The 23052-nt window shown below is 43.9% G+C and overlaps 1 protein-coding gene across 3 annotated transcripts; it reads left to right on the forward strand.

The window, feature by feature from the left end:
• The first annotated feature begins 517 nt into the window (after positions 1 to 517).
• Positions 518 to 22997, forward strand: exoc1 (exocyst complex component 1). 3 transcript variants are annotated; one of them, XM_063201354.1, is made up of 20 exons: positions 518 to 679; positions 1272 to 1412; positions 4021 to 4151; positions 4739 to 4898; positions 6191 to 6378; positions 6888 to 7115; positions 7631 to 7763; positions 8464 to 8573; positions 9284 to 9352; positions 10575 to 10727; positions 12595 to 12703; positions 14811 to 14855; positions 15766 to 15938; positions 16462 to 16563; positions 16956 to 17029; positions 17852 to 18080; positions 19372 to 19555; positions 20187 to 20386; positions 21044 to 21238; positions 21942 to 22997. In XM_063201354.1, exons 2-20 carry the CDS (start codon positions 1289 to 1291, stop codon positions 22092 to 22094), a joined length of 2760 nt encoding a protein of 919 aa, XP_063057424.1. In that variant the 5' UTR covers positions 518 to 679; positions 1272 to 1288; the 3' UTR covers positions 22095 to 22997. The 3 variants fall into 3 exon arrangements, with proteins under 3 accessions (XP_063057424.1, XP_063057425.1, XP_063057426.1); XM_063201355.1 differs by lacking the exon at positions 14811 to 14855; XM_063201356.1 differs by lacking the exon at positions 9284 to 9352.
• The last annotated feature ends 55 nt before the right edge of the window (positions 22998 to 23052 follow it).

Genomic DNA, 23052 nt, shown 5'->3' on the forward strand with positions numbered 1-23052 from the left:
ACACACACACACACACACACACACACACACACACACACACACACACACACACACACACACACACACACACACACACACACAGTAGAAGGATATGTTTTTTTCCCCCCAAACGTACATCATGTAGTGGTGCAGATATATGGCATAGGCCTAGATTACTTTTGTGAGAATGCATGATGGACTATAGGCCTAACTATAGGCCCTACTGAAATTATGATTGGGGACTATAAATAGGCCTAGGCTTATGGACTAGCCAAAGATTCTCTAATTCTAATGCATTTAGATCGTCTCTGGACTCTTTCATTATAGTTCGCCAACATTCTAAAATGTAGTTTCGAGTGGAAAATGACTTACAATCTCCACACATGATATAGGGTCATACAATATCCACAGATAGGCCTAATTACAGACCTGTATTAATCTAGTTCTGTGGTGGGCCAGGGCCTAATAGAAAGATATCAATGTGCACCATCTCATTTAATGGGGAGTATGTCATGTGACAGTGACAGCCTCCGGAAACAGGAAGTGACAGTAGGGCTAGGACAGCTGTCTGGGCACAACAAAAATACCATGAACTTTTACTGAAGGAGCAACGTGCATGAATGTTTTCATATGGAATTGATATGAATTACAGTGTATGACTGATACAGGACTGTTTGGTTGTGAACAGTACACGTTTGAGGTAAGCTACTGTGCTTTAAAACTAGCGGAAAGAAGACGCCTCCCTTTTGCTTTGCGCATAGCTTGATAAGCTAAACATCCCAGCTGTTGACGACCCTGGAATTGCCGTAAACACATCACTGAATACTTTCACCAAACGTTAAATATCTCTGCTATGTGTTGAGAAGCTGGGTTTGTGGTTGACGTGTCGCACTCGTTTTACAATGAACTAACCACACCTATGAATGAGCAAGTCGTTAGCTGACCTAGCTAAACACAATCCTCAACATATAACAATGTTTACTCAAATCTTCATGATTATGTAGTTCTAGATTTGCCGTGCCTTCCTAAGGGATGAGCATAGTTAATCACCTCACTTAAAGTAGCATTTTGTTGACCCGGACTGTTGTGGCATACAATGGACGTGGAAGCTGCCAGTGTCAGTCTAAAAATAGATTCTAATACTACTCTGCTACAGCTAGTTTTCTGTGTGCGTGCATGTCGCACAACATTCGTCTATGATGAAGTATACAATCACGCCGACAAGTATTGCTTTTCTCGGCATCATTGTTTACAGATGGCTTTATTTAAAAGTTCATGTATTCCTGATACAGTAAAGAGCTTTGCAAAAATGACGGCCATCAAACACGCACTCCAGAGGGACATCTTCACTCCGAATGATGAGCGTCTCCTCAGCATCGTCAATGTGTGCAAGGCAGGGAAGAAGAAGAAGAACTGCTTCCTCTGTGCCACAGGTAAAAGCAATCATCACCTCCACAGACTCCGTTGGGCCACATTCACGTCTTTGAAATATGTTGATGTTGGATAAGGGTCATTTCACGTGAAATCAGACGCTTTGGGACCCGACCGATCCGGATTTCAATCATAATTGGTGTGCCTTTTTAGTAGCAAGGTAGCACCCCAGAACTGCATTGGTTTGAATCTGACACTAATATTAAGGGAGAAACAGACTAGGAAAGGTTCACATTTTAGGGTAGGACACTATACATTCAGCCTTGAATATATCAGTCAGTGTTAGTCACAAAAAGATGCCTGTGGTATTGTTTGAAAGCTCTTTTCTGGCTCTACATATTACACAATCAGCTTGGAATACAACAACTCTCAGAATATGAATTATGATCAATTGAAAAATTAAAAATTGAATATCTAAAAAAACTATATTTTAAAATGGCCAGTTCCTTGTCCAAACGTAGCCGGCAATGTCATTAGCAACACCTCAAATGCTGGTGTTCGGTTCTTTATTCATTTCAGAGAGAATTTGACTCACAAATATGGCATCATACAGACCACTTACTAATAATATGGTAATACAATAGTAGCATCACATGACAAAACAAAAACAAAACAAAAATGGTCAGTTTCCATGTTCCCAGGTTTCAGAAACTAAGGCAGATGTCCATTTATACACACCAAATGATGATATGTGAATGTTTGAACATTCCTTCTCTGTGTACCTGTGTCATCTTCCCCCTTTACCGTACTTTAAAGAGATAATCAATGGCTACACTCTCATTTTGTACTCTACCAGTGCATTTGAAGCAGCAGCTATGTCTTTTGTAGATAATGTATAAGTACGTCCCGTTGCAGTTAGGTTCCACTACCAGAAGCACATCCTGATGATCCATGACAAGTCTATCTGGTCTGAAGGGAAACGTGAAGGATGGAGATGGTCCATGAGGATGCAGGAAGTTCAGTTTTCACCTCTCCAGTGCTCGGCATACATTCCTCAAACACATGCTAGCCACCAGTTGCCATCATATACAGCTACAACATACCCTTTGATGCTTGAAAATGTAACACATTCCTTTACTGAGCTCACTCTTTCAACTCCTTCTCTGAATGCGGAAAATGGCCTAATGTCCATTGACAATGGGCAGAAGCTGTGTAGTTTTTGAGTACCTGGAATAGTTCTTGCAGATTCAAACCTCTTCAACAGGTTCTCAGCTTCATGATGGTGCATCTCTCTCAAGAACATCCATTGCCAATTTTTGCCACAACAGAGATGTACCATCATGAAGCTGAGAACCTGTTGAAAAGTTTGGAATCTGCAAGAACTATTCCAGGTACTCAAAAACTACACAGCTTCTGCCCATTGCCAATGGACACAGTGGAAGTTAGGCCATCTTCAGCATTCAGAGAAGGCAGAGTTGAAAGAGTGAGCTCAGTAAAGGAATGTGTTACATTTTCAAGCATCAAAGGGTATGTTGTAGCTGTATATGATGGCTAGCATGTGTTGAGGAATGTATGCCGAGCACTGGAGAGGTGAAACTGAACTTCCTGCATCCTCATGGACCATCTCCATCCTTCACTTTTCCCTTCAGACCAGATAGACTTGTCATGGATCATCAGGATGTGCTTCTGGTAGTGGAACCTAACTGCAACGGGACGTACTTATACATTATCTACAAAAGACACAGCTGCTGCTTCAAATGCACTGGTAGAGTACAAAATGAGAGTGTAGCCATTGATTATCTCTTTAAAGTATGGTAAAGGGAAGATGGCACAGGTACACAGAGAAGGAATGTTCAAACATTCACATATCATCATTTGGTGTGTATAAATGGACATCTGCCTTAGTTTCTGAAACCTGGGAACATGGAAACTGACCATTTTTGTTTTGTTTTTGTTTTGTCATGTGATGCTACTATGGTATTACCATATTATTAGTAAGTGGTCTGTATGATGCCATATTTGTGAGTCAAATTCTCTCTGAAATGAATAAAGAACCGAACACCAGCATTTGAGGTGTTGCTAATGACATTGCCGGCTACGTTTGGACAAGGAACTGGCCATTTTAAAACATAGTTTTTTTGGATATTCAATTTTTAATTTTTCAATTTATCATAATTCATATTCTGAGAGTTGTTGTATTCCAAGCTGATTGTGTAATATGCAGAGCCAGAAAAGAGCTTTCAAATAACACCAAAGGCATCTTTTGGTGACTAACACTGACTGATATATTCAAGGCTGAATGTATAGTGTCCTACCCTCACATGTGAACCTTTCCTAGTCTGTTTCTCCCTTAATATTAGTGTCAGATTCAAACCAATGCAGTTCTGGGGTGCTACCTTGCTACTAAAAAGGCACACCAAGTATGATTGAAATCCGGGTCGGTCGGGTCCCAAAGTGTCTGATTTCACGTGAAATGACCCATAATAGGATACAGAATAACCCAGTAGCATCATATTTTGTCCATCTGAAAGATAAACCATCACGCTTATTCCTATAACCATTCCCTTCATGTTGGCGCCGTTGGTCCCAGATGCACAAAAAAACACCTGGAAAGAAGTCTTCACTTGGCAATGGACTGTAGTGAGATCATGTGTGCTCTCTGCTTCTCAGTCACCACAGAGAGGCCAGTGCAGGCGAAAGTGGTGAAGGTGAAGAAGTCAGACAAGGGGGACTTCTACAAGCGGCAGATGGCGTGGGAGCTGCGGGATCTCACCCAAGTGGACGCCAAAGATGCTAACAAGGTCAGAGGCCATAATACGCCATGATTTCATTGCCAGGTGACGTCATTATCATTGAAATGTTGTTACACTTGTTTACTACATAGTGCTCAACATCAGATGTGACGTGTGAATTGGAATTTTGTGGTTACTACATAATGTCACACTCAATAACGGAGATGTATAAAGTCGAAGTACTTGTACGGATGTAATTACAACACTCATGATATGTCATAACATAGTTGCAACTATATAATCAAACTACTAGTCTTATAATTGCATCTGTAGCACGGTAGCAGTACTTCTACTTTTATACACCTCTGCTCTGTTGTGAACATAGTGAACAAAATGCCCACCGGTGCTTCATTTGGCACCTCTGATTGTGCCACTGCTTATTACAACCTTGTCAGACAATTTGAAAAAAAAAAAACTCCCGCACTGACCATTTTGCGGTTTATGATATGAAAACAGTGGAGTGGTCAGTGTGTGGGAGTTTTTTCAAATCGTCTGACTTACGAGTGACCCATGGGCCATCTCCTACGAACATGCCAGCTGAGGTGTGTGAAAAAAAAATCACAAGTTCAGCTTATTCCATCCTCCCATATCTCCAGGATGACGCTGACTTCGACCTGCACTTCGAGAAGGTGTACCGCTGGGTAGCCAGCAGCCCGGCCGAGAAGAACTCCTTCATCTCCTGCATCTGGAAGCTCAACCAGCGCTACCTCCGCAAGAAGGTGGAGTTCGTCAACGTCAGCGCCCAGCTCCTGGAAGGTGTGAGATGGTGGTGTGAGATAATGTGACCCTGTGTAGTTATTAAGCCACATGGCATGCTCAGTGTTAGTCAGAATTGACTGGAAGTAGAAGTGTCAGAAACTTAAGAAAAAAACCCTCAAATTTGATCCAACCAGCTCTGAATCAGCTGATTGTGATGAGTACTCAGTCCATTTAGAACAGTTTCTTAGTGAAGTCTCCTGAGGTGAAAGGAACATCAGATGATGAGTCAGAGGATGTTCAGTGTAAGTCAAAATCAACTGGAAGTGAGGGCAAGAATTGAGGTAAGGAAGGGAAGGTGTGGTGCTGTGCTGTGAGCATGCTTATTCCAACACTGCAAACTTGGCTTTTGCTGTTTTTGCACATTTGTCTTTCTTCTCTTTTTGCGGGTGTAGGATCTCTTTTTCTGTCTTGCTAATGTTCATTTTCAGCCTATTCGTAAAGAAGGTTTTTTGCTGGCTTAACTGTAGCTATTTTTCATAGCCTTTGCTGTTTACAAGACACCCATTCCTTTGTAACCTTTAGTGCTGACAGATAGTGTGTTGCATTTTTCTATCCGTATTTTGAGACCTCTGGTCATCAGCTTAGAAGCTGACTTGTCTTGTCAAAGTAATGATGGTTTCTGAATGCAGCATGGCGAACATTTTAACACCTCTGATATTTTGTGGGTTGTGTGTGTGTGTGTGTGTGTGTTTGTGTGTTGACGTGTGCTTGCTGAACTGAAGCATGGCCGTGTTTGGTTTTGTGATGCTTAATCTCTCCTGTACTCTTCTCTCTAAAACCTTTCACTGGCCAGAGCTGCCTAAAGCCGAAGGTTGGTACAGAAAGCTATTTACTCTTCTCTGTCATGGCCCTGTCAGACCTCTCATGACATAACATTACCACATCCAATGCCACTGCCACTACTAGCCATGCCCATTTCCACAGCCCCCTCTTCCATGTCAGTCAGGTCATCTGTCCTAAACCACCAGTCCACCTCATTGCAGGGGTGCAGTTCCCGAAAGCGTAGTTGTTAGCCAGTTAGCAACTTGGGTAGTTGCCAATGGGAAATTGCATCGCCAACAACAAAGTAGCTCATGAAGTTAGCAACTATGGTTTCGAGAAATGCACCCCTGACCAATCTAAGCCATACCATCCATAACAGCATTGCATTGTAAATGCTCTGAGTGTGCGAATGCGCAGGTCATGATTTGTATTTCAGTGGTCTTAAGCGAATTGTAAATGTAGATCTCATTCATGCACGTTTTTCCATGGTATGTGAAATGTGCGCGTGTTTGCTGCCCCTGCCGTAGAGTCGGCCCCGAGTAGTGAGAACCAGAGCGTGGCCGGGGTGGATGAGGACGCCCTGGATGACTACCAGGAGCTGAGCACCCGTGAGGAGCAGGACATCGAGGCCATGATGGAGCAGTGCGAGTACGCCATCTCCAACGCAGAGGCCTTCGCTGAGAAGCTCTCAAAAGAACTCGGGGTCTTGGATGGGGTGAGTTTTATAAGTAAATTATTACTCTACATGAATTCGCCATTAACTGGCTCTTACACATTTCATGAACCTGGTAAAGACCAGAATTGTTGACTGGCTGTGTGACTGTACACACGTGCACAACTTGTGTGCAAAGTGAATGCTCATACTTGCTGCAGAACTAGTACAGTAGAGTGACATTTATTAATCCCAGAGGACATTAAGGTGTCTAGTAGCATACAAAAATACATGATGATGCACAAGACATTACACACATTATTGCGCAACATATTAAAAATATTTGAAGCCCAATTCTGTGCACTACAAAAAAATGTCATTATTGGTCTATATATGTATGTTCTCACATTGTGTTAAAATTGCACTTTCAACTACCGTAATTAGATTTTTGCTTGGGAACAAGCTCCAGAATGCCCAACAATTCCAACCATTCCATGGAGAGGGGGTCTTTCTTGTTGTTTCCGCCCAGGGGCACATGAGATCGTAATACGTCCCTGTCTCTGTCCTCTCAGGCGAATATCCAGTCCATCATGGCGTCGGAGAAGCAGGTGAACATGCTGATGATGCTGCTGGACGACGCGCTGAAGGAGGTGGACACCATCGAGGGCAAGCTGAGCAGCTACGAGGAGATGCTGCAGAGCGTCAAGGACCAGATGGACCAGATCTCCCAGAGCAACCGCCTCATCCAGATCAGCAAATCCAACAACGACAAGCTGCTCGACGAGATCCAGTTCCTGGTGGTGGGTTCTCATATGCTTTTATTCCCCAAGCGATAAAAGCACTAAATGAGGTCAAGTTTTTATGCAGCCACCCAATGTGTGCTAATGTGAATGTCAATGTATGTGTTCTATGTTTTATGTTTGTCTGCTTATATGTCATGTCAGGTGCCAGCGATTGTAATGCAAGTACAATTGCCACATGGGGATAAATAAAGCTCAACTATATAAAGTATAGACATATAGTCAGTGTTCCAGTTAGTGTAATTCCTCAGGGCATTTAATGTGTCAAGTTGGCAACTTTTGTAAAAGAAAAAAACATGATGGATGCAAAGTTATTGTGTACTGGTCCTCTATTCTTGGTATTGTCTCTTGTAAGTATGATAGGTTATTGGTATAATTCATGGTGTCAGTGTATCCTGTATCAACTTGTACTGTATTATAGAAATATTAATTTCCAATGCATCTGTTGTACCTGATGCAGTGGTGTGCAAAAATTCTCATGAATGAATTCTGCTTCCAAACACTCTGCTCTCTAGAACCACATGGATCTGTCCCGGGGCCACATCCGGGCGCTACAGGAGGGAGACCTGTCCTCCCCCAAGGGCATCGAGGCCTGCATCAACGCCTCCGAGGCCCTGCTGCAGTGCATGAGCGTGGCCCTCCGACCAGGTGCGTCTCTCCCATACGGTTTTCAGGCTGACTAGAACAGTGCTCGCTCTCAGACCAGGCAGGTGTGTCTGCTGCCCGCTCCCCTCCAGACCATTACATTACACCACATTATAGTTAGCAGCCACCACACTTTCATCCAGTGTGGCTTCCAAAGAGGACGTGTCGTGCGTGCGTACATGTCAAGGTCAGGATATGGGTGGATACAGAGTACAGCAGTATACAAGTATTGCAGAGCAAAACAAAGTGCAGCAATGGACACGTTGTGTGAGACCTAGCGAGTACCCAAGCATCAAGGCCTCCATCAATGCCTTCGAGTTCCTGCTACAGTTCATTAGTTTGGGTGGCCATCAGGCAAGGTGCACATCTCCCTTACTGTTTTCAGACTGGCGTTCAGAACCTTAGTGCAAACAACCCACCATTATACCGGGTTACGTTCTTCACCCAGATGAACCTCCTGACATCTACATTGTCATTACGGTTCGCAGAAAAATATATTTTTTGGTCAAGGCAGACGATAGATCATTTTATTTATTTTTCAATGTAATTTTCATGCATCACTTAAGCTTTGATTGTGCAGACAGCCTTGGTTAGACTTGGGTCAGTCTTGCCTGGTCATAGCCTTGGGGAAATATGCTGCTATTTAGTAGGTGCTTTCATTCCCAGTGAGCTGGTGTTTGTTGTTTTAAATGGTTGTCTTCAGGGCACGACAAGTTGGCTGCAGTGAAGCAGCAGCAGCATCTGTTTTGTGAGCTGAGGGACGCCTTCGCCCGCCGTCTCACCAATCACCTCAACAATGTCTTCGTACACCAGGTACGCACACGCACACGCACACGCACACGCACACGCACACGCACACACACACACACACACACACACACACACACACACACACACACACACACACATGCATACACACACACACACACACACATACCACACACACACACACACTACCTCAACAATGTCTTTGTCTACCCGATATACACACATACATACACACCACACAGACACGCACACCATACAAACACGGAGTTGCTCTCAATCATTTTTTCCCATTTATTTCAGCTCTCTTGCAAAGCTCAGAAATAGTTTGACAGCGATATTAACCAGTCATATAGAAGCTGCACTCGCTTTATCATATTTACATCCAATGACAGTGACACAGGTAATTTTATAGTCTATAGACCAAAGCCACAGTGTAGTGGCTCGTATCAAGAGAAATGCCTTTTGTCCTGTGGGAAGTTGTAAGTATTAAACATATTTCCTGCTTGACATATCTGTTTCTGCATTGTTTTGTCTATTTTTCTCTTCCTTTCTCTTTTGGCTGTTATTCTTTACCCTTTCTGTCCTTGAATCTGATTGGTCTCTTCTGTGTCCTTCCCTTGTGTTTGATTGGCTGCCTAGTCTTGCTCTGTTTATTACATCACGCAACTCTTTGCTCTCTCTCTCTGTCTCTTTCTATCTCTCTCTCCCTTTCTTTTCTTCTCCTCTCTCTCTTTCTCCATCTTTCCCTCTGTCAGTTCAACCACTTCAGTCACTTCAAAATGACCATCCCTCAGTTCTATAGGTCCTCCTGTCTGTCACTCCCTGTGAGTACACCTGTTCTGACATCACGCGTGACCTCACTTCCTGTCGTCTAACCATATCCACCAATCCCTGCCCTCCTCCTCCTTCATCTAACGCTCTGGTTTCCTGTCGAGAGCATGGCTTGTACTCATGAGGACCTAAACATGTTCCTTCCTTCACCTTCATCTAAGGAAATCATGACCAAAACGCCTCCTTACCCAAGACTGTGAATTAACTCCAAAACACGCAACCCACTTCTCACAGTCTGCTCATTTTTTGTTAAATGCAACATTTTAGAGCATCTTTGTGGCTGAAATGGACAAAGCTCATCAAAAAACGCTTTCTGGGTGTCACTTGAATGGTGTGTGTGTGTGTGTGTGTGTGTGTGTGTGTGTGTGTGTGTGTGTGTGTGTGTGCGTGCGTGCGTGCGTGCGTGCGTGCGTGCGTGCGTGTACGTGCGTGTGTGCACTCTTGCGGTGGGGGTCATCGCTCTGCCTGTGTAGCAGCATGTTGCGTGTCAACCTCCCAGCCAGGCAAGCACGAGGACACAGAGGCCCAGAGGATCCGGTTATGCAATAACCGCTTCGTAGAATATACCACAAGCCGTGTAGGCCAGTCTAGAAATTAAACTTGTTACTGTTACATTGTATGTTTTGTTTGCATTATTTTATAACCTGTGCAGTGTCAGATAAGAGCAAATTTCACAGAGGAAACTGCTTTCGTGTAGCTACTTGTTTGGGGAGTAATGTTTGTTTTTATCTTGTGATGTTTTGAAGTGTGGCTGACCAGCATCCCCTTGCTCTAGTTAATGCTTTTGACCAATCCAGCTGTTTTGATTTCCATCATAACACCAGTCCTTGGCCTTGACATGTAGTTTGTTTGCATGGGGTACAGGATTTGCCAAATGACAATTAATCCGTTTACTGAGACTGCTGATATTACTTTTTTTTAGCTGATGTGTTAATGTGTGATTGTGTTTGTGTAAAAACATTAAGAATTTGCTGCAAATGTTAGATATGTTGTTGCTTCCTTCAGGTTTCTAGTGTGTGTGTGTGTGTGTGTGTGTGTGTGTGTGTGTGTGTGTGTGTGTGTGTGTGTGTGTGTGTGTGTGTGTGTGTGTGTGTGTGTGTGTGTGTTTGCATGTGCAATGGTCTTGTGTGTGTGATGGCCAATGGGTCTGTTTAAACTGTGTGTGTGTGCGTGTGTATAATGTTTGCGTGTGTGTTTTCCCTGCTTACCCCCCAGGGTCACGACCAGAGCTCCACGCTGTCCCAGCACACGGCAACAGACCTGGCACTGCCCAAGCACAGTCCCCTGCACCGGGACCTGCTGCGCTACGCCAAGCTCATGGAGTGGCTCAAGAACACCCAGAGGGAGAAGTACGACGGCCTTTCCAGGGTAAGAGCCTGAGCCTGCGCCACCGACTGCCATCATCACATATTTATTTTATTTATTTATTAAAAAGTGCGCTAAACTCCAAACTGCTTTAAAAAAAAAAAAAACTTCTGGATCAGCACATTTGTATTAGAAAAGCCACACTCTGGACTGAAACTGACTAAATAAAAAGCAAGAATTTCAGTACAGAGTGCTGTTTTTCTCCTACAAATCATTACTATCTTAATAATAAGCAGAGATGTCACACTTGTGCATGAGAGTATCAGGTGCACATGACAAAATCCCTTCCGGGGTTTGAAGACGTGCACATGTCATTTTAAGGGCTCTGTACATGCCAGTAATCAGAAAGAAAGAAAAAATCAACTAATTTGTTCCAGTCGGCTCTGAATCATCTGACTGAAGCTCACTGAAGGCAGGTAAAGATATGTAAAAAATGTTTGGTTTAAACTTCGGCGCAGCCTTTTCTGACATCGACCAGTTGCAAACAGAGAGAGCTGGGTTAACCATGCCATTTGGAAATGTTATTCGTTATCTTCTTGGTTAGACCAGAATCTCGGTACGAGATTTGAAAGTCGATGATAATCAGGCTAGGTAGAGAAGCTACTGTGGTTTTAGAAGGAAAATGTCCAGTTGATCCCTTCTGATCCTAAACATTATGATACCCACCACAACAAGTATTGATCGTTTGACAATTTCGCTCGTGGTTGGAGCATCAGTGGTGGATGCACAACAGAGTGTAATTTCTGTGTGTGGAAAAAGTAAGTACCTGTAATGTTAACACTGAGACGAAGGGCAAAGAGCACGGAGAGTGAGGGTGAGGCACACAAGGACTTTTATGGCTATAACCTCACAGGTGTCATGTGACTAAGGCTGAATTTTTACCCATTTAGACCGGGAGACGCATCTGTGTGTTTCTACCTTTCATGTCGGCTTGTCTAGTAGTTGGTCTAAATACATATCCTACACAAAAAACACCCATGTTCATTTGACTGGACAGTTTGTATCTCAGTTGAACGGTGAAAAAACCTGACGTTAGTGACCATAGCTGACATAAGTGATGGTATCGTTGTTGAGGACATTGATTTGGATTTCAAATGAGGATGAAGTTGAGAGAGAAGTATCTGACGATACCATAGATAGAGGTCAGTGGATTCAAGCAGTGTTTGAAGATGAGCAGGAAGACTTACTGAGTTTGTCAGCGTCTAAGATTAATGGACAAGAGTAAACTTTCGGCCTTGTGCAAAGATGCCATACTAAAGAAAGACTAAGCTGTCATTTGAAAAAAATGTCCCTTTACGTGCTACAGAGATTAAGAAATGAAGGTTTAATTAAGCATTGACAATTACGTTAAATTTTTCTGAAAATAAATGCTCAGATTTTAGGGGCTTATGTATACAAAATGTCACATCGGCAAACACTGGCCTTTTAAACAGGCTTTTCAGGTCAAAACGGGTTAAGATAACATGTTATGTATTATTTTAAAAGCCCTTATAGGGACGCCATTGGAAATAAATTACCCTTGGCTACAAATGCTATGATGCTTGCCTTGCTGTTGGGCTGTTAGACAGCTTACATGCATAGCATGTATCTGTCCCTATCAAATAAATTGTAACTAATCCAAACTTGAGTCACCGCCACCACCCAAAGGAAGTTGTACTGCCATTGCCAGACCAGTCGGGGATGTAGAGTGTGATGATCAATTTCATGATGATTTTGCATGCCTTTTCAAAATGGTTGTTGTGTGACACTTTCATGTAAGTCCGATGGTGATATACTTAGTTCCAACCTCTGCGTGGACTGTGAGCTAACCACTCCAAATGTTTTGCTTAACGTTTCCCGTTCTTTGTCTTCTGTGCTCGTCACCTTCTAGACCTATATGGAGTACATGTCCAGACTGTACGAAAGGGAAATCAAGGACTTCTTTGAAGGTGCCAAAATTAAAATGGCCGGCACGACCAAGGAGCCAAAGGGAAAGTTCGGTAAGGTTTCCATGAAAGTGTGTGAATGTGTATATCTGTGTTGGTTCATTTGTGAAGTGTTGTTCATTTTCAAGTCCATCCGCTTGAAGTCAAGTCAAGTAGGTTTTATTGTCAATTTCTTTACATGCACTGGTCATACAAAGAATTTGAAATTACATTTCTTGCTTTCCCATACAGACATAGACTAATCTAGGTAAGGACATAGACAGTATAGACATAGACAGTACTTATACATGGACTTAAGACAGTATGGACATAGACAGTGCTCATACAGACATTTAAAGTGCAAGACTGGACAACAGAAGACTTGTAGAGGACATACATTAAGAGGTCTTGAAAGAGTGCACACAGCGGGGTCATCCCAATGCTTTATTTGTCTCCTGTGTTGTCTGCTTATCAGTTGTATGTGTTTTTTTTGCCTTTCCCCACTTTATTTTTCCCCTTTACATTAATGTAATGACTCAGTGTTGTTCACCATGTCCTGACCCGCAGTGTACGTCAGTACTTTTAGTTTAATATGCCAATATATATGTTTATTTGTGTTATTTGTGAGAAAATGGGTGAGTGAGAGGGTAGGCGGTGAGACGTCAAGGCTGTGATGGTTTGTCTGTGTCGGTGTGCGCTGTTGCTACATGTCTGTGTCCTCAGACACGAGGGCTCATCACCTTGTCTCGCACTTGTCTCTCCATGATGCCACTCTGACATGCACTGCTGGGCTTTTCCATTCATCACATAGCATCCAGAAACACCAAACACTGTTAAACCTGCATGATGCACACAACAACACAGCTCTATGTGTGTGTTTAGGCTACATGTATCTTCTCTTTGTGAGTTGCTATTGGATAACAGCTGCAATATGTTGTTTATTGTCAAAAAAGATACTTGCCCTGAAGTTCGAGAGGTCCTCAGCTGATCACAGTTAACAGGCACCAGCTAACTTCTAACTTGCCCTTTTCTGTGTAGTACTATTCCACTGGGAATGCTCTCCACAGTCTCCAGTTTCTTACAGGTGAACCAGTTGTGTTTATTCACTGGTTCAATGCTTTGATGGGTAGTAATGGCATGGCCTAGTGGTTAGAGAGATTAAAATCAGAGGGTTGTCGGTTCAAATCCCACCCTTACCTCTCTCCACCTACATACCCATTCATGACTGAAATACCCTTGAGCAAGGCACCTAACCCCACATTGCACTAAGGGCTGTGAAATTAGTGTAAGTCGCTTTGGGTAAAAGCGTCTGCTAAGTGTAATGTATTGTAATGCTAACCCGATATAGGAAGTACTAGCAGATTCCGAGACTACTACCAGATAAAGGAGATCTGCTGAAAGGTTTTCGAAACAGTAAAGCAGAACTTTTCAACTCTGAGAGAGTTAGACTATTCCTTAATTTCTCCATAAGGAGGCAGGCAAAGCTTGAAGAGTCTTCAAAATGATAAAACAATGATAAATGATGTTGAAGGATTAAACGTAAAAAAAAAAAACATTTTTTCACAATAAACATCATATTGCAGCTGTGAATACATGTGGCATCCAGACACACTTCTTTGGATGTACTGTATTTCGAAAGGATTTGCCATTCATGCTAACATGATGTACTTTCCAACATCACCGTGTTTAAATGCCATAACATAGCAGATACCAAAGCAAACCAAAACTAAGTAGAGCAAAAACTAAAAAAAAACTATTTCATTGGGTGTTGGTTTTAACATTTTGCTTTTCACACAGTCTTTTTTACTCTACACCCCTACCGGTAGTCTTGGGAATGGCTGGGGTGATTTCTTTGCCTGCTACATACAGAATTTCTTGTGCGGTGTTTTTTTTTTATCATTCTACACAAACGGAGGAAGTGTACATGTATTTTTTTGAAGGGTTATTTTGCCCGGGGCAGCGCATGTCAGTGTTTTGACCTATGACCTGTAACCACCTTGACTTGTCCTCCATGATCCAACCATCCCCCGCCTCCCTCCCTCCCTCCCTCCCTACCTACCCGCTTCCACCCAAACCCTGATCCACCCATCCACCCACCCCTTCCACCCCCTTCCCCTCACTGCATGCCCTGAGCCTAACGATTGTCTGTCTCTGATGCCTGCCTTTCCTAACCCGCTGCCAGCCACGCTTCCGCGGAAAGAAAATGCGCTCAAACAGGAGGTGGAAAGTAAGTACCACACACAGACACACATACAATATATACACAAAATCACTACTACTCTCCAAGAAGATGTTACAGGTGTCAGTGTTTCTGGTATAACTTTGATTAGTGTTAATAGTGTTCGTTCATGACATACAGTAAGCTTCTCATTCCTGGCAATTGCTGTTGCATATCAGTACAAAGGCACACTAGACAGTTATTGTCTGCCATGGGTAATGGCTTCTCCGCCTTTGCGTAATATCATGTGTTCCTGGCAGACGATAGTCACTGCCTGGAATGAACCAATGATCCTCCTCACATCCACCTACAGCGCTAGGTTGCGTTTCACAAGGGGTCTGATATTGAAATGTGTTTCGTAGTGTATTGTCACGTAATGTACAATCTTCCAATAATTCCAAAGCCGTTATGTTATTTACATCATTTATTTGGGCATTCTGTGCACACCTCTGCTCGGCCTTTGTGTCCTAAATCATAGGTGCACTTTTTCAGTTAATATACCTGCCAACAGTTCATGGTATTTGTCAAACTAACATTAAAATTAAGTGAATGAGCATTTGTCTCATTGAGTAGTGCTCGATCAATCCGAATAGCCCATTTGTCATTTTTTGTGCAAAATGAACAATTGTACCTGATGAAGGGAGAGAGAGAGAGAGAGAGAGTTTGGGAAACGACCCAGGTTGACTTGGAACCTGAGTTCCCATGGGTAATATATCCCATAAAAGGTATATGTGTATTAACGTGCTGTACCATGTAGCTCAGAATGCCGTGTACTGGAGCTTGTGTATTCTGGTACATGAGAATGATATGGACTGTACTGATGTGTACTGTACTGGAGCTTGTGTACATGAGAATGCCATGTAATGTAGCTGTTATGGTACATGAGATTGACGTGTCCCTTGTGTTTGTCCCTCCCGAGGCGTGGCAGGGCTGCACGGGAGCTCAGGGAAGCTGACGGGCTCCACGTCCAGCCTGAACAAGCTGGCGGTGCAGGGCTCCAGCAGCCGGCGCTCCCAGTCCTCATCCCTGCTGGACATGGGCAACATGTCCGCCTCAGACCTGGACGTGGCCGACAGGACCAAGTTCGACAAGGTGGGTGGGGGTTACATTACATTGTTGGCTATGCTGCACTGCAAAGGCAAAATGACTACAACATTGAGTTTATACTGAAAATGATCTTCATCGCCTCTACTTTATCTTGTATCTTGTTTTAGAGATATTGCTATGTAAAATTGGCACAAGCTACAATATTCAACCTACCTAATACCAAAGCTTTGAAGGCATTTTTTTCCATTTTGATGTTGGTGTAGTTACTGCTCTTTGCCTTTGTAGGACAGCATACAGTAGAGGTGCACATCCAAGCCATCAGGTGCTGGGTCACAGGCACATCAGAGAAAGTGAAAGAATCTCAGAACACTTATTCTGCTCCCTGTTGTATTGCACAACGTTTTGGCCTGTGCGTGTGTGTGTGTTCTTCATCAGGTGTGACGACACTTACATTTTAAGCATATTCTCCGAATCGACTTTGCATAGTGTAGTACGTGAGTCAGTGTGTTGTGCTGGAAGGAGACTGTGTTCACCTAAACTGTTCTGTTCTGGTCTCTTCTCCCCACAGATCTTTGAGCAGGTCCTGAGTGAGCTGGAGCCCCTGTGCTTGGCAGAGCAGGACTTCATCATCAAGTTCTTCAAGCTGCAGCAGCAGGTCCCACTGGCTCAGGTGTGTGTGTGTGTGTGTGTGTGTGTGTGTGTGTGTGTGTGTGTGTGTGTGTGTGTGTGTGTGTGTGTGTGTGTGTGTGTGTGTGTGTGTGTGTGTGTGTGTGTGTGTGTGTGTGTGTGTGTGTGTGTGTGTGTGTGTGTGTGTGTGTGTGTGTGTGTGTGTGTGTGTTTTGTGGACAAGGATGTTGCTGGGGTATGTGAGTGTGTGTGCGTGTGTGTGTGTGTGTGTGTGTGTGTGTGTGTGTGTGTGTGTTTTGTGGACAAGGATGTTGCTGGGGTATGTGAGTGTGTGTGCGTGTGAGACATTTTTTAAAGCATGACGTTTTGATGAGCACTGACTGAGCATTACATGTGTTTCCGAATGATGAACTCTAATGTCTTCCTCTTCTTCAGGCTGAGGATGACAGCGATGGAGTCACCCCCTCCAGGCCTTCTGCCAACGAGCACAGGCACTCCATATCATCAGAGTGAGTAGCGGCTACTGTACCACCAGCGAATACATAACACCTGTGCCTAATACAGGCCTGGCAGACAGGGCTTGACATTAACTATTTTGGCTTGCTGGCCACTTCGGCTGGTGGTTTTCCTGAGTCATGACCATCCAGCTATTCTTCTAGCCACAACTTTGATCTTTTTTTATCCTGACGCTGTTCATCTAACCTCAGAAGAGGTGCTTAAAACAAGATGAGTGCATGGGTTTCTACATGGAAATAAAACAAACAAATACAAAATGAGTAACTGAGCTTTTTCTTGAACTTAAATACAAACAATTGATACACAAGGGGCAAAGTGCAGAATATACGCTGTTCTGATATGTAGAATAAGCTACCTGCCAAATTGGTTAGTGACACTGAAATTGTTACCAGCCACAGCCAAGTTTTACCAGCATTTGGCCGGTTGGCAGGTGCCAGTGTCAAGCCCTGCTGGCAGAATGGGATGGGGTTGTTTCCTATACCTGGACAAGATGTACTGTACATTGCTGTGCTAACTTGGTGGTGATGGCGATGACTATATTGTGCTCTGGACTAGACACACGTTGCGATGCTTGCTTAGTTGAGTGATTTCTTGTCCATTGTTTATTATCCGTTGTCTTCCACAGTATCTCATAACTCACTTTGTGTGTGTGTGTGTGTGTGTGTGTGTGTGTGTGTGTGTGTGTGTGTGTGTGTGTGTGTGTGTGTGTGTGTGTGTGTGTGTGTGTGTGTGTGTGTGTGTGTGTGTGTGTGTGTGTGTGTGTGTGTGTGTGTGGTATACAAACATGCTCTCCTCTCCTCTCCTCATTCCTCCAGGCGAGACATGGTGCGCTTCATGATGAACAAGATCTTCCAGAGCATCGAGACGGAGCTGAACAGCCTAATTGCGCTGGGCGACAAGATGGACAGCTTCCACTCGCTCTACATGCTGGTGAAGATGAGCCACCACGTCTGGACGGCCGAGAACGTCGACCCCGCCTCCTACCTCAGCACCACGCTGGGCAATGTCCTCGTCACCGTCAAGAGGAACTTCGACAAGTGCATCGTGAGTCTCTCTCTCCTCAGAGTCGTTTGCTATTGTCTTGATTTGTATAGTATAGTAATCCTCTGCAGGACTCTAAATTAACACCAGCCAACTGGCCAAGTGCTGGTGAAGAATCAGTTTGGCTGGTAGAGGAGACCAACTTACTAACCACTTACTATTAGTGAGTGTGTGTTTGGCTAGTAAGATGAACATCTGCTAACCATTTAGAGCCTTGATCCTCTGTCTATTCTTGTCAAGAGGAGGTTTGACAGGTTCATCATGTCTTTCACCTCCTAGTGTCCTGAAATGTGTTGCCACACTGCCTTAGTAATTGTGAAGTAGTATATTGGCCCCCTCTATATTCCCGTCATCAAATGCATCGTGAGTCTGTCTCCGTGTCTTCTGACATGTGTTGCTACAAAGAGTCAAGAGTTAAGTTGTAACTAGTCATCCTGGGTCTGTTTCCTCATCTCGTGTTTTTTTAAACATGGCGTCAAAAGAGTTTAGTTGTAAGTATCGTGCGCCTGTGGGGGTTTTTTTTCCTTCGGAATCCTAACTTGCTCTACATTTGTGTTGAGCGCTGCCCCCTATTTAATACTACTGTGTCACTAGAGGTAGTTCAATATACGTAGACAGCTGAGTGAAACTACTTCCAGATGCTCTGGGTTATTACATATGCGCTGCATACATTCCTGTGTGATCAGTTCATACTGACGGTTTTTAAATATTTTTGGGCCTTTTTGCCCTTATTATTTGTTTGGATAGTAGAGGAAAAAAACAGGAAATGGTTGGGAGAAAGAGACGTGGTAGGGTTGGGAAATGACCCTGGCCAGATTCGAACCTGGCTCCCCCAGGGCAATGTTGCCCATACTATATGGTACTGTGTTTTAGCTTAATGTGCCACAGTGCCCCTCTGATCTGAGTCTTTTGTGGCTTTATTATCAGATAGGACAGTATAGAGAAGGCAGGAAATGTTTGGGAGAGAGAGATGGGTTAGAGCTGGGAAATGACCCTGTGTGGATTCGAACCTGGTTGCCTCTGGGCAGTATTGTCAACATATGGTACAGAAAATTAGCTGTTCTTTCAGGGCTTTTTTGCCTTTATTTTTGACTGGAGCGTGGAGGAGAGAGAGGAAATGAGTGGGGAGAGAGAGACAGGGAAAGATTGGCAAATGACCCGGGCCGGAATCAAACTCGGGTCGCTGGCGTAGTTACCCAGTGCCCTACCGCTAGGCCACGGCAGGGGCAGCACAACCCAAAGTTGACCTTTTCCCTCTCTCCTTTCCTCACTTGTTTGACTCACCCCTTTGTAGCAAGGGCAAATCCGGGCCATGGAGGAGGTGAAGATCTCCAAGAAGAGCAAGGTGGGCATCCTGGCCTTCGTCACCAGCTTCGAGGAGTTCGCCGAGCTGGCCGAGACCATCTTCCGCAACGCTGAGCGCCGAGGCGACCTGGACAAGGCCTACAGCAAGCTCATCAGGGCCGTCTTCTTTAACGGTGAGGACGCCGCTGCCACCCAGTGATGTTAGAGCTCTGAATGAGATGGTACTGTTCGCATCTGTGATAGATGCTACGTTTACATGAGACATTTAATTCGGAATTAACTGACTTTAATTCTGAATAAAACTTAATTCCGCTTTGAAAACGTCATGTAAACACCTCTTAATTCGGAATAAAAGGAAAGATCAAAGTAAACTCGACGGAACTATTTAATTTGGAATTATTAATTTATTAAACACATCATGTAAACGTAGTGATACTGCATCTGTAACATGAATGAAACGGTCCAAATAGTCAATGGTAACATTCACACACTTCCAACGCTGTGCTGCCTGGACATGAATTGTAGTGTTGGGCGTCTTCATTGCAAAAGAAACTACTTTTCACCAATCTCAGTTTTGACTTGTGCTTTGCTGTAAATAATAATTTCTATAATTAGTTGTGTGTGTGCGCGTGTGTCTGTGTGTGTGTGTCTGTGTTTGTCTGTGTTTGTCTGTGTTTTTCTGTGTGTGTCTGTGTTTGTCTGTGTTTGTCTGTGTTTTTCTGTGTGTGTCTGTGTGTGTGTGTGTGTGTTTCTGTCTGTCTGTCTGTGTGTGTTCGTATTTGTGTCTCTGTCTCTCCCCTGCAGTGGAGAAGGTGGCCAACGAGAGCCAGAAGACGCCGCGAGACGTGGTGATGATGGAGAACTTCCACCACATCTTCTCCACGCTGTCGCGCCTCAAGATCTCCTGCCTGGAGGCGGAGCGGCGCGAGGCCAAGCACAAGTACACCGAGCACCTGCAGAACTACGTCATCACCTCCCTCGGACAACCTCTGGAGAAACTCAACGTAAGCAGGGCGGGAAGGAAGGGACAGGAGGTGGTGGCAGGATATGAGACAGAGAAGATGTGGCGGACATTGGAGAAGACAGGGCTTTTTCTAGGAATGTTTGGCTTGAGGGAGCATCATGGCAGGTTGCGGGGGGTGAAGGGGGGAATTTACTAGGGGCGCTCAAAAAAGTCATTTATATATTTAAAAAAAAAAGAAAAGAAGTATGAGGGTGCACCCGCAGAGGTATGAGGGTGGAGCGCCCTATTTCCCCGTTCAGAAAAAGCCCTGGAAGATATTGAGCAAGGAAATTCAGAAGAGTATGAAAAATCAAGATAGAAGGTTATAGGAGAGGGAGGGAGGGAAGAAAAAGGATAGAATCATATGAGAGATATGGTTGGGCCATTGATATGAAAGAAATGATGTTTGAGGGAGGGTATTCTTAGGAAAATGTATTAACGCATGAAATATGGAAGGAAATAAGTCTGTAAAGAAAAGCGATGTATAGAAAGACAGTGAAGTAGATTGAATAGATACATGGAAAGTGTACTTGGAGGGAGTGTGGGCATATGAGGAATTGAGAGAGAGAGAGAGAGAGAGAGAGAGAGAGAGAGAGAGAGTGGGTGGGTGTTTGAGATCATGTGTACACATGTACAATTGTGTGTGTACATCCCACAGCACTTCTTTGAGGGTGTGGAGGGTCGCGTGGCGCAGGGCGTGCGTGAGGAGGAGGTGAGCTACCAGCTGGCCTTCAGCAAGCAGGAGCTGCGCAAGGTCATCAAAGAGTACCCCGGCAAAGAGGTGAAGAAGGGCCTGGACAACCTCTACAAGAAGGTGGACAAGCACCTCTGCGAGGAGGAGAGCTTACTGCAGGTGAGGCTTTGGGGAGCTTTACAGACTGGTCGGGGTTTTCCATAGACATGATGAACTGTAGATGCCCTGTTAACCACTCCTTTGGATTTGAACGAATGGCTTTGCCGGTAGATCGCTACAATCAATCGGTGACAGGCAATAAGCACATTATCCTGGCGAAAACATTTACGAGATATAGCAGGGTACTGGCGTAAGACTGCGGTACCCAAGGCTGGGCCGCTTGGGCTGAGCACAGCATCCAGTGTTCATATCTATGTTGTATTTCCATAGGATAAACCTGGATAAATTGATCTAAAGAAAGTGGTAAAGTTGATAATAGATAGTCCGCATGCATCATTTAGTTAAGAAAATTAGGACTCTGGGCTCTTTTATTGGATTATTTGATTACCACTACCTCAATATTAACTTAACTTAACCTACTGAACCGCTTCCTAGAATACCCCTTTGGTCATGCACTGTAGCTTCAAATGGCGGTTTTGTGAGTCATGTTGTCCATGTTGTGTGTTTGTGTTGAGACTGTGGACACATTGGAGAGAATTGAGCTTTTGAACGAGGTTTTGCAAATGGTTTTATGTTTGTTTGTTTGTGGACGGTCAATTACACAGTAAATTTCATGCTGGATTACTCCAAGTAGCTGCTGACGGTGGCGGCGGTGCTTGTGGTCTTTGCTTGTTGTTGCTGTAATGCCACTTCTCTCCACTAGGTGGTGTGGCACTCCATGCAGGATGAGTTCATCCGGCAGTACAAGCACTTTGAAGGGCTGATCGGGCGATGCTACCCCGGCTCTGGGATCACCATGGACTTCACTATCCAGGACATGCTGGAGTACTTCTCAAGCATCGCCCAGTCCCATTAAAACACTCAGTCGTCTACACACACACACACACACACACACACACACACACACACACACACACACACACACACACACACACACACACACAGACACACACACACACAGACACACACACAAACACACACACACACACACACACACACACACACACACACACACACACACACACACACTGATTTATCAGGAAATCAGAACAAAAAGGGTGGTGACCAGAGGTAAGAATTTAAGCGGCATCAGTGGACCTGCTTTAAAAACACATATAACACACTATTCTTGCGTGCACTCTCTCTGTTATACTTTCCATAAGAATGTTAAGACTGTAAAGGTATGTAAAAGTGTACATATATAAACATTCATTACAAACATCGAAATACTCCAACTTCAGTCTGCCTCCTTAAATGAAAGGCACTGACACAGGAAAGTGAATGAGTTTAGGAGCGGATGGTGAGCGCTCCACTAAATGCCTTGTATATACAGTATATATCTTGTCAACCATGTAATAACTTCCTTGGGAATCCTTTTTTTTGTGCGTGTGTTTGTGTGTGTGTGTGTGTGTGTGTGTGTGTGTGTGTGTGTGTGTGTGTGTGTGTGTGTGTGTGTGTGTGTGTGTGTGTGTGTGTGTGTGTGTGTGTGTGTGTGTGTGTTTTATTTGAACACTATTTTTTTGTCATTTCATCTCTAAAGGATGTTGGAGTATGTTTTAGTTATAATTGTGTGGCAGACTCCGCTCATCTCGTAGTTACTGAAAGAGTCTAACCCTGCATGCCTGTGTCTGTAACAGGATTTTATGAGGTTGGATTACCTGATGATTACACATTTTGCTGATTTTCTTTGTAGCCTATGCTCACTCATTCCTGCTTCTAAAACAATGCCAAATGTCTAATAAATATTGCCATATTTGTCTTTCTGCTGTACTTGATTACTTTGAAAGTCTTTACTCATTGAGTATATAATTTTA

Source organism: Engraulis encrasicolus, chromosome 6 (assembly GCF_034702125.1).
Source record: "Engraulis encrasicolus isolate BLACKSEA-1 chromosome 6, IST_EnEncr_1.0, whole genome shotgun sequence".
NCBI lineage: Eukaryota > Metazoa > Chordata > Actinopteri > Clupeiformes > Engraulidae > Engraulis > Engraulis encrasicolus.